The sequence below is a fragment of the Trachemys scripta genome, chromosome 4 (assembly GCF_013100865.1).
Source record: "Trachemys scripta elegans isolate TJP31775 chromosome 4, CAS_Tse_1.0, whole genome shotgun sequence".
NCBI classification, from domain to species: Eukaryota; Metazoa; Chordata; order Testudines; family Emydidae; genus Trachemys; species Trachemys scripta.
In genome coordinates, this window is record NC_048301.1 from 21,346,086 (window position 1) to 21,361,123 (window position 15,038).

The 15,038-nt window shown below is 47.9% G+C and overlaps 1 protein-coding gene across 1 annotated transcript; it reads right to left on the reverse strand.

Moving 5' to 3' along the window:
* Positions 1–10,963: 10,963 nt before the first annotated feature.
* Positions 10,964–14,189, reverse strand: LOC117876842 (protein NYNRIN-like; the record flags this gene model as incomplete). The annotated part of the gene is made up of 1 exon (XM_034769290.1): positions 10,964–14,189. A coding segment is annotated over exon 1 (3,201 nt), but the record flags the coding sequence as incomplete, so codon positions are not given.
* Between the last annotated feature and the right edge of the window lie 849 nt (positions 14,190–15,038).

Sequence of the window (15,038 nt, forward strand, 5' to 3'; positions counted from 1 at the left end):
CATAGGAGGGGACCAGGAGCTTCTGTTGGCATTAGGAGTTAATGGGGAACCAGCATCGAGAGGGGCTAGCAGAGACCAAATGAGAAGCAGGTGCGAGTGAGAGAGGCTAATGAGGGAAACAGAATGGGAGAAGAACTAAGCGGGACAGGGTAGGGAGAAAATCTGATGGGGGAGCTACCTAATGCCACCCTATAGCAAGACCCCCCCCAATTCCTCTAGTAACTCCCCTGCTTCTTTTCCACTCAGCAACTGCACCCTCTTGGGCTCCCAGATATCTTTGCCTTCCCCTCTAGTTCCCCACAAACCCTCTCCTCTAGCTTGAGGGATGCAAGGAAGGTCCTGCTTCCCCACATCTACTCCCTGTGTTCAGTGGAACCCTAAGTGGGAAATCAGTGACTTGTTGTCATAAAAGATCAAGTAGGCAGACACCTTTCACTAGCAGTACGCCCACATAGCTTTACAAATGATGTTTATATGCAAGTTATCTGAGATTATGCAAATTGGTTCATTAAATAATTTGCATAAAATGTGACATGGAGCTGAAGAAAACTTGGCAACTATAACTCTATTGTTTTTTTTTTTTTTGGATGAGATTACAAGTTTGGTTGTTAATGGTAATAGTGTTAATGTGATATTCTTAGACTTCTGTAAAGCATTTAACTTGGTACCACATGACATTTTGATTAACAAACTTTAATTATATAAAATTAACATGGCACACATTAAATGGATTAAAAACTGGCTAACTGATTGATATCAAAATGTAATTGTAAATGGAGAATCCTCATCAAGTGGGTGTGTTTCTAGTGGGGTCCCACAGGGATTGGTTCTTGGCCCTACACTAGTCACATTTTTAACAGTGACCTGTAAGAAAACACAAAATCCTCACTGATAAAGTTTGCAGATAGAGAAATTGGGGGAATGGTAAATAGTGCAAAGGATAGGTCACTGATTGAGTTATCTGGATTGCTTGGTAAACTGGCCAAGGGTGGCAGAGCTTGCCCAAAAGTGGGGGGCCAGGGCCAGAGCCTCCTGCCCCACCCCTCCTCTTCTGCCCGAGGCCCCGCCCCTGGCCAAGCCAGAGCTGCGGACCCAGGGCAGGAGGGTCCCAGCTCCACAGAGCTGCCCGCCATGGCTCTTACCTCAACCGGACCCAGCTCTGACTGGGGGGGGCCACAGCCCGGCCATGGTAAGTGCCGCGTGCGCAGTTGTGGGGAGCTGCTCCATGGATCCTCCCTGTCTGGGTGAGGGGGTCAAGAGCAGCCCCCAGCCTGTGTCCCCTCCCTGTGGGCTCCCCCCCAGGGCAGTTGGAGGGCCCGTAGTTCGACTGCCCATGTGGCTCTTACTGTGCTGGGTTGTGGGCCCCCCCCAGCTGGAGCCGAGTCCAAGTAAGAGCTGAGGGTGGGCAGCTGTGGAGAGCCGTGGACCCTCCTGCCCTCGGTGTAGTCCTCCTCAACATGTGGCACAGCTCTTAAAGAGTCTGGGGTGATTTGATACACAAAGCTTGAGGAGATGTGGGAAGAGAGGAAATGGGTCCCAAGAAGAAGTGACATTTAGAAGGAATTCTGTTACTGTATCTTTAAGGACCTGAGACTTGAAGCCTTGCAGAGAAGATGGGGCAGGGCTCCCCTCTCACCCAGCCAATAAGGATTAAGGAATGAGCTGGGAGTAGGGGCCAAATGCTGCCTCCTCCTTCACAGTAGGGTAGATGTCTGTAGGGAAAAGAAAGCAACAGGGGAAGGTCTGCCTGTGTGAATGCTCCCAGCCTGAGGGTGGAAGGACTGATTGGGAAAAGGGCTAGCTGGAGGAGAACCTGCCTGGGGCGCTACAGCTGATCTAAAGTACAACTCTAGCTCCAAGGAGAAGAGCTAGCAGGCTCTAGTCTTAAGGAGAGGGACAGGGATCGTCCAAAGTACAGCCCAGCTCTGGGAGGATGGCTGGGACCTCCTAAACAGGGGAGGAAATTGTCCAGGAATCTTACATGGATCTGGAGTGGGTGTGAACTTGGGTGGCTAAATAAGTGAGTTACCCTCTGTAGAATGAGTGAATAAGCTCAAGCCTGCAAATAGAGGTTGAACTAATCTGGTCTGGGTAATTGATTGATTGCAAGGGGACTGAGTGCAATGTGCTTGGAGGGCCATGATAGGCCTCAAGGGGGCTTGCTGGAGAGGCATAGCCTATGACACACACTTGGGATGGGGGACTCTATCCTGGGTAGCTGTGACTCTGAAAAGGGGTAGGGGTTGGATACTCAGCTGAACATTAGCTCCCAGTGGGATGCTGTGGCCAAAAGGATTTATGAGATCCTTGGATGCAAGAGGAATTTTGAATAGGGAGTTTATTTTACTTCTGTATTTGGCACTGGTATGACCACTGTTGGAACTGTGTCTAATTCTGGTGTCAACAATTGAAGAAGGATAGTGATAAAATGGAGAAGGTCTAGAGAAGAGCCATGAGACTGGAAAACCTGCCTTTATAGTGATTGAGCTCCTTGAGTGTATCTATTTAGCTTCACAAAGAGAAGCTTAAGGGGGGACTTGGTTATAGACTTTAGTTACCTGGGGGAGAACAAATGGGCTCTTCAGTCTAGCAGAGAAAGGTATAACACAATCCAATGGCTGGAAGTTGAAGCTAGACAAACTTATACTAGAAATAAGGTAAAATTTTGACCGTGATGGTAATTACCATTGGAACAATTTACCAAGAATTGTGGTGGCTTCTGCAGCATTGATGTTAAATCAAGATTGGATGTTTTTCTAAAAAGATCTGCTCTAGGAATGACTTTGGGGAAGTTCTCTGGCCTATGTTATGCAGGAGGTCAGACTAGATGATCTCAGTGATCCCTTTTGGCCTTGGAATTAATGAATCTGTGTGGGTGGGAGCAGCCCTTTGAACAGAGGAAATTGTAGTCTAGAACAAAGAGGTCTCTGTAGGGAAACCCTAGGAACAGCTAAGCCCAGGGGGAAAGCTGAGGCTTATGCTTTTGTTATTCCCGCAAAGGCCTATATCTAGCTTCCACTGGTGCATTCACTAAATTGTGGGAATGGGCACTTTCATGTTGCAGGTGGAAACACGTTTGTGCACAGGTGTTACAAGTTGGCCTCTGGGTTTTATGGGTACAAATTCTAACATTTGCTTTTATGTACCAGTGACTGAGTGTCTAGCTTTAGGACCTTGTGTGAGTGCTTGGAGCTGTTTTGCTGACTCAGCCTGGTATCCAGAGCAGGTGAGTCTCATTAGCTTAGTGTGGGACCATAAAGGCTAAGAGCCCTTCTGAGGGAGGGACGGGCAGTCCTGCAGGGAGGAAAGAAATTAAGCTAAAATCTTATGTTTGTAAATGCCTTAGGCCTTTATTCCTTAAGATTGAAAGCAAATCCCAGATGATTATTGATGATGATTATTTGATATAACCTGTTATAGTCTGATCATGTGTGGAGGGAACAGAATGGGGACCCATCCAATGCAAGCATGTGTTCGCACCTGCAAGATGCAGGCACATGTGTATAGAAACATACACATGCATGAGGGCTGGAAAATCAGAATATATGTTCCCACTGCATGCATCATTCAGCTGTCTGGTGTTGCAGGGACCTGAAAGAAGTGGCCAAAGCAGAGGGACCAGGGCAGTAACCTGGTGAGTTAAGTGAGGCTGACATCTTAAAACACAGAAAGCAGGTTCAGCAGTGGTATAAATTAACGCTCCCATAACGCAAGGGGAACATCTCATTTATCATTACTTGAACAGGGCAGCCTTGGTGCCTACTTGTGGTCTAACATGGCTGTGACACTTGTGAGAGAAGAGGATGCACTGCTGTGGATGGTTTAAGTGACTAGAAATGAACACCATCCTTTCTGTATTCACGGAACATGCCAACAACAAACCTCTGGGGATGCCACACACCTAGAACAGATGCATTTATTTGCAAACATCTCTGCAGTTTAGTGCATCATATTATGATTATTTCATTTCTGCAGCACACAAAATGTACAAGGGACTTGAGACAAACATCTTAAACAACCACCACCCTCCCTTCCCTGCAGAGCATAAAAGCTAGAGAGCAGAGGCAAAAAGTGGGAGCACCAGACAATGTGGAACAGAAAACTGATATTACAGAAGTAAGGTCAGGGAGTTAAAGGCCCCCATTCAGCATTGGTTATGAGCCATGTGGTGGAGTCCCACTGAAGTCAAATATAAATATCTACCTGCTATAGGGTTTTTTCTCCAACTGTTTTCTTCCTTCTGTATGTTTGTTCTGTCTCAATCCCCCAACAACTCCTATTAGTCCTTCCTGTTCCTTCTCTTATTCTTGGACTCCATCTTCTCTTGACTGTCTTTCTCCCTCTTATGGAAAGTTCCTCCTCACCTTCTCTAGCAATAGACTTGGAGTCCACCCAGGGCCTCCTCCCCTCTCCAGCAGGGAAAAGGGAGAAGAGGACTTGGGCTCAATGTGGATGGGGGAAGCCAGGCCACTCCCACAAAAGGAAAAGGCTAGAGAAGTGGAGGAGAAAAAACAAGGGCACAAAGAAAGAATTGGCTTTGCATCTTCATTGTGTGCTAGCTTCTCTCTCATGGATCTTCCCAGAACCATAAACAGCTCTAAATTACCCAGCAAAACATGGCCCTCACCCAGCTGCGATACATAGCACAGCCCACAAACTGGCTATACTGATTAGACTGTGAATTCATCCAAAGCTTTAAGCAATGATGAGGCACACTTGATCTAGGACAATTGGAAAGAGGAGGCCTGATCCACGTCTCACTGAAGTCAATGAGAGTCTTTCTATTGGCTTTAGCAGCATTGGATTGATCCCAGGGTTTGGCAGTTCCATGCCAGCTGAGGAATGGGGAATGGCACAGAGTTTAATAGCTTTAAGAGATCAGTTTTGCTCCCATTGACTTCAGTGGGCACAGGATTTGACTGTAAATAATGGCAAGGCCTCCTGGCTGCTGAGCCTTGGCAAGTGGAAAATCCTTCAGCCGCTGAGCCCCCTCGTCTTGCAATAACGCCTGTAGCTAACAAATCCCTGACTCCAGTGCTGTGTGGCTAGCACATAAGAGAAGGAGTGTGACACTTGTGCTACCCACCAGTCAGTGAATAGCTCCTGATAGTCAATAGCCCGGTGTTTGCCAGAAAGAGCAACAGTTCACATCTCTAATGTTTCGGGGCCTATGCAGCTTGGAATCCACTTTCAACTGAATTCTTTCATCAGGGGAATGAATGCTGGCTTGTGGCTTGGCTGCGCTGTAGGATTTTGAGCTCAGAATGTGCTGTTCAAAGAAATGTCACATGTTCTCAGTCTGCCTTTTTTTGCAGAACTTATTACCAGTGAATGATTTAATGTTCATCTCTTAGTATTGAGAATAGCAGCACTGGGGGAATGTATTAGAACTTGGCTTTTTTTTTAATGGTATTTATTCAGTTTTGAGCACCCACATCTGCTGGGTGCTTCACAGAAGCAAAGAGGCAGGCTCTGACCTGAAGAGCATACTATTTAGATGGATAAATATGATCAGGAGAGGAAGGGAGCCAGGAAGAGCAATGGCAACAGTGATGTTCCTCAGGAAGGCATGTACGCTTCTTGATGTTTCCATTAAAGTTCATAGTTGGAGGTTTTAGGGGAAGGGGGTTGTTTGTTACTCTGCTAGAAAATTCACATTTTGTGACCATTGCAAAAGAAGTATTTTTTTTTTTCCTACTGTATTTAACATTTATGTTTTGGTAGCACCTAGGGGCCTCAATTCGGTTGGATCTTATTGTGCTAGGTGCTGTACAAACATAGTTAATGACAGTCCCCACCCCAAAGAATTTGCAGTTTGAGACAAGACATGTCAGGTGAATGGGACAAATAAGCAAGGGCAGAGGGAGGAAAAGGCTGCTAAAATACAGGGGGTGAAATCCTGACCCCACTGTAGTTGGTGGCAAAACTCCCATTGACTTCAACAGGGTTAGGATTTCACCCAGGATGTGCAATTCTGTGCTGTAGGAATGTAGAAGGGATTTGAATAAAGAGGATGTTGGCTTGGCAAACTGGCTTGGGAAGGGCATTCTGTGCCTAGGGGACTGAAGGAGGGAAAAGACACACATGGGGCATCAAGACTGGCATTATGGGAGCACTGGAGAGGTTGAACAGGGACACCACCGGAGAAAAGAAATAGTCTGGGGCAGAGCCTTGGGAAGGCCTTTGGAGGTGAGAAGTATTCGAGACCAACAAATGTAACCAACTATTTTATAACATTTTATGGTACCTAAAGGAAAATGGCCATAGTAATTTCCAGCCCCAAATTAGTATTTCCTGTTACTCCTTTGTAACTGATTTTTTTTTTATTAGTAATTTTCAGGGGGGGGATATATCAGCACACATACACACAGGCAGTCACATTTCGAAAACTTTGCTCATAGTCCATAATGTGTCATCCTAGTACTAAACTTGTTTATCTCATTCATAGCTGTCCTAGAAAAATGATCAATCCACACAAGTCTGTCTTTGAATTTTAAAGCCATCATAATCCTTTTGTGACCCTGCACCCCATATTTTTCACAGTGATCTTATGATTTGATTATGGAATAACTATGATGTATTTTATGCAAGATAGATCATGTGAAATATCATTGCAAAGGTTGATTTACTGAATGATTATCCTACTGGTATGCATGATCATTTTTGTATCTGAAGTTAGGAATATTGACTATATATCTGTATTATACATGTGTTTACACCTGGGGAATTCCCACTAGGCAGAATGCACTTGGTCTAGATAGCTGGCTGGGAAGGGCCCATTCAGGTTAAAGGGCCATTAGGAGAAAACAGTGGGCCTTAGAAGCAGCTTATCTCCCACTGGGGGGCCATGGGTGGCTTCCTGAGGATGCTACAGCCTCTGACTCATGGCTGCTATGACACTACTGGCACATGTGACCAGGTCACCTGGTATTGGACACCATCTTAGGATACCAGTGTTTTTCCACTGACTAGCATGGGAACCAAGCTTTGAAACAAAGGGTTCCCACCTTATGCAAAAGCTATATAAGGCAGGGGAGTGATGTAATCAAGATTCTTCACTGACTCCCTGCCCCAAAGAGACTCTTGGAAACACCTGAGGAACAAGGACTGAACGGTGGGGGGTGGGGCGCACTGGACCCAGGCTGAAGGATTTTTAGCCTGTGAAAGCATCCCCTGGGGTTTTAAGCTCTAAGCAAATGCAGCTGACTCCTGAAGAATCTCTGCAGCCTGCTTGAATCATCACTTAGGGTGAGAATTTGCTACTCCTATCCAATCTCTTTAGTATATTAAGCTTAGTTTGCATGTTTTGTTTGCTAGGTAATCTGCTTTGATCTGTTTGCTATCCTTTATAATCACTTAAAATCTATCTTTTGTAATTAAAACTTAGTTTTATTTTGTCTAAAACCAGTGTATGGGAGTCATAACTTTGGGCAGAAAGCTGTTGCATATCCTTCTCCACATTGGGGGCGGGGGTGAATTTAATGAACTTGCGCTGTACAGTTCTCTGTGCAGCATAAGATGGTATAATTTTGGGTTTACACTCTAGAGGAGGGTGGGTGCACTTGAGTGGCTGGGCAGTTCCTTAGCTGAAGTGTCCCCATGCAGAACTGATCTCAATGTTTGCATGTACTGCAGTTAGGTGTGTCCCTACCTGTATGTGTGCTGGAGCCTGGGAGAGGTCTTGGCAGGCTAGTCATAGCAGTACAGTGTAAAGGGAGTCCAGGCTGGTGAGTCAGGGTGGCTCAGTGGTAACCCAGTTCCAGGTGGCACCCCATCACACCTTTGATATTGACAAGGCTAGAAATGGACTAAGCTTTGTTTATACTATTTTCTTTAGAATCATAGAATATTAGGGTTGGAAGAGACCTCAGGAGGTCATCTAGTCCAACCCCCTGCTCAAAGCAGGACCAACACCAACTAAATCATCCCAACCAGGGCTTTGTCAAGCCGGGCCTTAAAAACCTCTAAGGATGGAGATTCCACCACCTCCCTAGGTAACCCATTCCAGTGCTTAACCACCCTCCTAATGAAATAGTGTTTCCTAATATCCAACCTAGACCTTCCCCACTGCAACTTGAAACCATTGCTCCTTGTTCTCAGTGGTGGCAGATGACAGAACAGCCTCGCTCCATCCTCTTTGGAACCCCCCTTCAGGTAGTTAAAGGCTGCTATCAAATCCTCCCTCAATCTTTTTTCTTCTGCAGGCTAAATAAGCCCAGTTCCCTCAGCCTCTCCTCGTAAGTCATGTGCCACAGCCCCCTAATAATTTTCGTTGCCCTCTGCTGGACTCTCTCCAATTTGTCCACATCCCTTCTGGAGTGGGGGGACCAAAAACTGGACGCAGTACTCCATGTATGGCCTCACCAGTGCCGAATAGAGGGGAATAATCACTTCCCTCGATCTGCTGACAAGGCTCCTACTAATACAGCCCAATGTGCCGTTGACCTTCTTGGCAACAAGGGCACACTGCTGACTTGTATCCAGCTTCTCATCCACTGTAATCCACAGGTCCTCTTTTGCAGAATTGCTGCTTAGCCAGTCGGTCTCCAGCCTATAGCGGTACATGGGACTCTTCCTTCCTAAGTGTAGGACTCTGCACTTGTCCTTGTTGAACCTCATCAGATTTCTTTTGGCCAAATCCTCCAATTTGTCTAGGTCACTCCGGACCTTATCCCTACCCTCCAGCATATCTACCTCTTTCCCCCCGACCTTAGTGTCATCTGTGAACTTGCTGAGGGTGCAGTTAATCCCATCATCCAGATTATTAATAAAGATGTTGAACAAAACCGGTCCCAGGACCGACCCCTGGGGCACTCCGCTTGATACCAGCTGCCAACTAGACATTGAGCCGTTAATCACTACCCATTGAGCTCGACGATCTAGCCAGCTTTCTATCCACCTTATAGTCCATTCATCCAATCCATACTTCTTTAACTTGCTGGCAAGAATACTGTGGGAGACTATATCAAAAGCTTTGCTAAAGACAAGATATAGTACGTCCACCGCTTTCCCCACATCCACAGAGCCAGTTTTCTCATCATAGAAGGCAATCAGGTCGGTCAGGCATGACTTGCCCTTGGTGAATCCATGTTGACTGTTCCTGATCACCTTCCTCTCCTCTAAGTGCTTCAAAATGGATTCCTTGAGGACCTGCTCCATGATTTTTCCAGGGACTGAAGTGAGGCTGACCGGTCTGTAGTTCCCTGGGTTCTCTTTCTTCCCTTTTTTAAATATGGGCACTATATTTGCCTTTCCTCTAGAATGTCCTACCATTGCTATAACCAGCACAGGGAGTGCGGATAAGGCACCATCCATTGCTGGAATTTTGACTATTGTATCATTTAGGCTTGTTCTGAGCAGAGTTAGACAGCACAGTGTTGCCAGCACAGGTGTGCTCGAGGACAGCAACAGTGGATTCGTTGCCCGGTGTGCTTCGCGTCAATGAACACACCAGGTGGAGAAGCAAGCAAAGTTTATTTGAGATCTCAAAGCGGTGCAAGGAGACTGGCACGTCTCAAATCAAGCACGTTAACAGAAACAGCTTTTCTTCTTTTATACATTTTGCAGTCAAGCCTCATCCCCCCCCTACTACCCCACCCCTTCTACCCCCCCCATTCCCCTCTCTCTCTACCCCTCCCATCCCTGGTAACAATTACTAGGCAAATAGCAATTACATTTAAGCAGTTAGATTAGGTTGGCAGCTATAAATTCAACTCGTTAGTAAGTCTCCTTGAATTACTATCTTGTCCCCTTCCTTTGATTTACTATCTTTCCTTCGGCCAGTGGTATGCAGGCCTCATTATTACTGCTTGGTACTGGTAAGGGGGGTTACCACTGATAGCAGGCTGCTTACACATTCCACTTGCACCTGGCTTTTGAGGTCGATTAGAGTTTAAACATGGAAGGAGTTTGGTTCAGGCCTAGTGCAGGAAGGCTTCATTGACACTTGTGATTTTCCACCCTCCTGAGTCACCTAGGGTGATGGTAATGCCTGGTGACATCAACAACTCCCTCCTTTGAGAATACTCAACAAGCTTTTGGCTGAGTTTTCTCATATTCTGTGGACAAGATATGATTAAGTGCTATGAAGCTGGGGTCTTCAATGAGAGGGTATGCTGAGATTCAATGGTACAGTTTTGTGACAAGGGGGTACCCGAGGTGTTTCTTCCCCTACTGAACCATCCCCAACAGATATTTGACCAATTCTGGGGAACTGCCCTCCAGGGTAACCCTGCTGCGTGGTGCGGGACTTGGGAGCATACCCAGCAGTTAGAGAGGTTGAACTCTTGGGCAAAGCAAACCTTCAAGGACTCATATGTGTTTGTTTCCAAGTTAGTAGGGATTCCTTTCCATCCCGCATGTGGTTGGGGGGAAATGGAAGCTAACGAGAGGAGTGTCCCTATGGCAAAGAGTACCACTGTGGCAGACCCTGGACCTGTTTCCATGCTGGGCAGGTGACCCTAGGGCCTAATAATTACAATTCCCCAAATACCCACAAAATAACAATTACCAATAGCAGACAGACTGAAAGCAAAAGGGACCAGGCCACCAGGTTAGGCCGGCCCTGTGAAAATAAACACAGCCAACGCTCAGAGTTCTCGCGGGGAGTGCGCTGTGACTGTCCAAAGAGATCACAGGGCATCCCCAGCAGGCCTTATTGTCTTTTGAACAACAGTTTAAGTCCCAGATCGTCGCTGGCAGTCTTCTCTGCAGGCTGGACAGTCCACCGTTCAGGAGCGGGCACTGCTTTTAGACGAGAGTGATGGATCCAGTTCTTGTGTCCCTCGACCTTTGCTGCTGTATGGGAGACCAGGAGGACGGTGTGGGGTCCCTTCCACTTCTCTTGGAGAGGCTCGTCCTTCCAGGTCCGAACGAGTACGGAGTCACCTGGCTGCAAGGAGTGGATCGGGGCATCCAGCGGGAGAGGCTGCAAATCTTTGGTGTACCTGTGGAGAGAACAAAGAACAGCAGACAGAGAGCACATGTACTGAGATAAGAAACCATAACCTATCTCCCACTCCCCTGCCAGAACCGGTGTACCATTCATAGGCCATGCCCTTCCAAACATAATCTCGAAGGGACTGAGTCCTACCCTGCCCTTTGGGAGAGCACGAATGCGGAGCAAAACAAGGGGTAGGGCATCAGGCCACTTAAGGGAAGCCTCTTGGCAGACCTTTGAGAGGTGCCGCTTAAGTGTCTGATTTGTGCGTTCCACCACCCCACTGGCCTGTGGTCGCCATGGAGTGTGGAGCTTCCAGGGGATTTGCAGGGCATCTGATATTTTCTGAACAACTTGAGATGTGAAGTGTGTTCCGTTGTCAGATTCCATCCACCTGGGAAGTCCGAAGCGAGGAATGATCTCCTTAACAAACTTAAGAGCCACCGTTTTGGCAGTGTTGTTACGACATGGGAAGGCTTCAGGCCATCCGCTGAATCGATCCACTAAGACGAGAAGGTATCTGAATCCTTGGGTCCGGGGGAACTCAGTAAAGTCTATTTGCCATACTAGTCCTGGGCCTGGGGTAGGCTCCAGAGTGGCTGGTGGCACTGACACTCCTGGTCGAGGGTTGTTCTTTTGGCAGACTAGACATTCAGCCTGCACCTGGGAGGCCAGAGGCCTAAGTCCAGAGGTTAGAAAATATTTATTCATAAGCTGGGAAAGAGCCTCCCTGCCTGCGTGGGTAGACTGGTGTAGTTTCTGTAGTACTGGCCGTAGTAGATTCCTTGGTAGGAGGATTTTTCCTTCCGTGGAGTGGAGCCATCCCTCCTTTTCCTGGAGCCCAAGTGTGTTGGCTAGGTTCCTTTCTTCGTGAGAGTACTGAGGGGTCGGGAGCTCCCCCACTGATGGGATGAGGGCATGCATATGGGCATCTTCAGCTTCCTGGGGTTCCAGGGTAGCAGCTCGCTTGGCCTCTCTGTCCGCCCTGGCATTACCCTTAGCCACATCTTGATCTTCTCTTTGATGAGCCTTGCAGTGTATCACTGCTACCTCTGAGGGGAGCTGTACTGCTTCTAAGAGCCGGAGAATTTGAGGCCCATGTTTGACTGGAGAACCTTGGGCTGTCAGCATTCCTCTTTGCTTCCACAGACCGGCATGAGCGTGTAGTACTCCAAAGGCATATCTGGAATCAGTAAAAATGTTAACTCTTTTTCCTTTTGACAGTTCAAGTGCACGGGTTAAGGCTACCAATTCAGCCAGCTGGGCTGATGTCCCAGCAGGTAAACTCTCTGCTTCCACGGTTTCATGGAGCGATACAATAGCATAGCCTGCCCTCCTTTGTCCGTTTACAACTGTGCTACTGCCGTCAGTATACCACTCAGAATCAGCATTAGGGAGGGGTTGATCTTTTAAGTCTGGGCGGCTGGAGTATTGGACATCTATGATTTCCAGACAGTCATGTTCCTGCTCCTCTGTCTCCGGTAACAGGGTGGCTGGGTTAAGGGAGGGGCAGGTCTGTAGGGTAACTTCAGGATTTTCTACAAGTTTTGCCTGATACCGAGCTACTCGAGCCTGTGTGAGCCAGAGACCACCCTTAGTATCCAGCAGGGCTTGAACCATATGGGGAGTATACACTTGCACAGCTCCTCCCAGTGTCAATTTTTCAGCTTCCCCAAGCACTAGTGCAGTTGCTGCGACTGCCCACAAGCATGCTGGCCACCCCTTTGCAACTTGATCCAGTTGTTTAGAGAAATATGCCACGGGACGTTTCCAGGTGCCTAGTAACTGAGTAAGCACTCCCAGAGCCACCCCTCTCCGTTCATGCACATACAGTTGGAATGGCTTAGCTAGGTCCGGCAGACCCAGGGCTGGGGCTTCCATCAGTTTCCTTTTTAAGATTTTAAATGCCCTGTCCGCTTCTGGGGACCAGTGAAAGGGGTCATGATCCGCTCCCTTAACACATTCATACAAGGGTTTAGCCCACAGTCCAAACTCTGGGATCCATATTCTGCAGAAGCCTGCCATCCCCAGAAACGCCCTGAGTTGTTTACGATTGCTTGGAATAGGAATTTGACAGATAGCTTCCTTTCTTTCACTTGAAAGCTGACGTTCCCCCTGCCTGATGTAAAATCCTAAATACCGTACTTCTGAGAGAGCAATCTGAGCCTTGCTTTTAGCTACCCTGTATCCTCGGAGTCCAACAAAGTTCAGGAGGCTCACAGTGGCTTTAAGGCAAGGGATTAGACCCACAGCAGCAATCAACAAGTCATCCACATATTGCAGGAGGAGGACCCTGTCTTCATTGTCCCACTCCTCCAAGTCTCTGGCCAGGGCCTGGCCGAACAGAGTGGGGGAATTTTTAAATCCCTGGGCCAGCACTGTCCAACAGAGCTGCTTTTTAACCCTTCTGTTGTCCTCCCACTCGAAGGAGAAAATCTCCTGAGACTGGGTGTCAACCGGAATCGTGAAGAAAGCATCCTTCAAATCCAGGACAGAAAAATGGGTGTACTGCCCCCCTATAGAGGCCAACAGTGTATACGGGTTTGGAACAAGGGGGTGCAGAGTTTTAACCCGCTCATTAACTGCCCTCAGGTCCTGAACTAGCCGGTATGTGCCATTGGGCTTTCGCACGGGCAGAATGGGGGTGTTCCAAGCTGACTGGCATTCTCGTAGTACACCGCACTCTAGGAACCGATCTATAGTCTCTTGCAATCCCTCTCTGGCTTCCCTCTTAATTGGATACTGTTTGATTTGCACTGGGCTTTTTCCTGGGAGAAGCTGAATATGAACAGGGGTCTGACGGGTTGCCTTCCCTGGAATCCCTGATGCCCATACCAAAGGAAAAACCCGCTTTTCCCACTGGCTCCACTCTGGGGCTTGCATGGCTGAGGGCTCAGTTGCAAGAGTCATTATCCAGGCATTCTCTGGAGGTAAAGTGAGGGTTATTTCATCTTGGGTGAAATGCAGGGTGGCACCTAAGCGACAAAGCAGGTCCCGTCCTAATAGAGGCGTTGGACAATCGGGGAGATAAACCAGTTTGTGAGATAGAGTTCTGTTTCCCAAAGCACATTCCGCTGGAGCATATACTGGGCACTTGGTTCCTTTCCCTGTGGCACCCACCACAGTGAGGGAATCTGCCACAGGCAGCTGCAGGGGTTGGTTTACAGCAGTTCGTGCAGCTCCAGAGTCTATTAAAAAGTCTATGTCTGAATCTCCCACCCGCATTTTTACTCGGGGTTCCGGGGGCAGGATAGTCAGTCTCCCCTGACACCCCTATTCTTGATCCTCCGCTGCCATCATAGGGGTACCTCCCCTTTTGGGGCACTCATTTTTCCAATGTCCCTCCTTTCGGCATCTGGCACACTGGTTACGACCCAGATGCCTTTCCTGTGTGCCAGGGCGCCCACGTCCACGTCCTCTCATTCCCCGGCCCCTTCCACCTTCCTGAAATCTTCCCCTGCCACCAGCCTGTACTGCTGCAACCATAAGTTTCACTTGCCTCCTTTCCTTTTCTCCCTCCCTCAGGCTGTAAGCCCTGTTTGCAGTTTCCAAGATCTGTGCCATTGTCATGCCCATCAAATCCTCCTTTTTCTGCAGTTTCCTTTTAATATCAGGGGCAGCACGGCTGGTAAAGATACCCTTTATAATTGCCTCAGTTTCCAGTTCATCAGGGTCTGCATTAGTAGTTTGCCTGATGGTATCCCGAATACGCTGCAGAAAAGCAACCGGACTCTCTTTTGGCTCCTGTACTAGCTCATACGGCTTAGCCCAATTGTTATGTCGGACAGCTGAGTGTCGGAGACCATGTAATAGGAGCTCCTTGTATACAGTGAGACGGGTGAGATCTGCCGGCACGTTGGGATTCCACTGAGGGTCTGCTGTCGGGACCTGAACTGCAACAGCAGGGACGTGAACTGGATTTCGTTCATGTCTCTTCTGTGCCTCCTCCCTTGCTTTAGACACAACCTGATTACGCTCCACCTCAGACAGCAGGGTCCGCATAAGGACATTACAGTCATCCCAATCAGGCTTATGGCTAGCCAAACACCCTTCAAAGACCGAGATAAACTTGCTTGGATTCGTAGAGAATTCCCCTGCC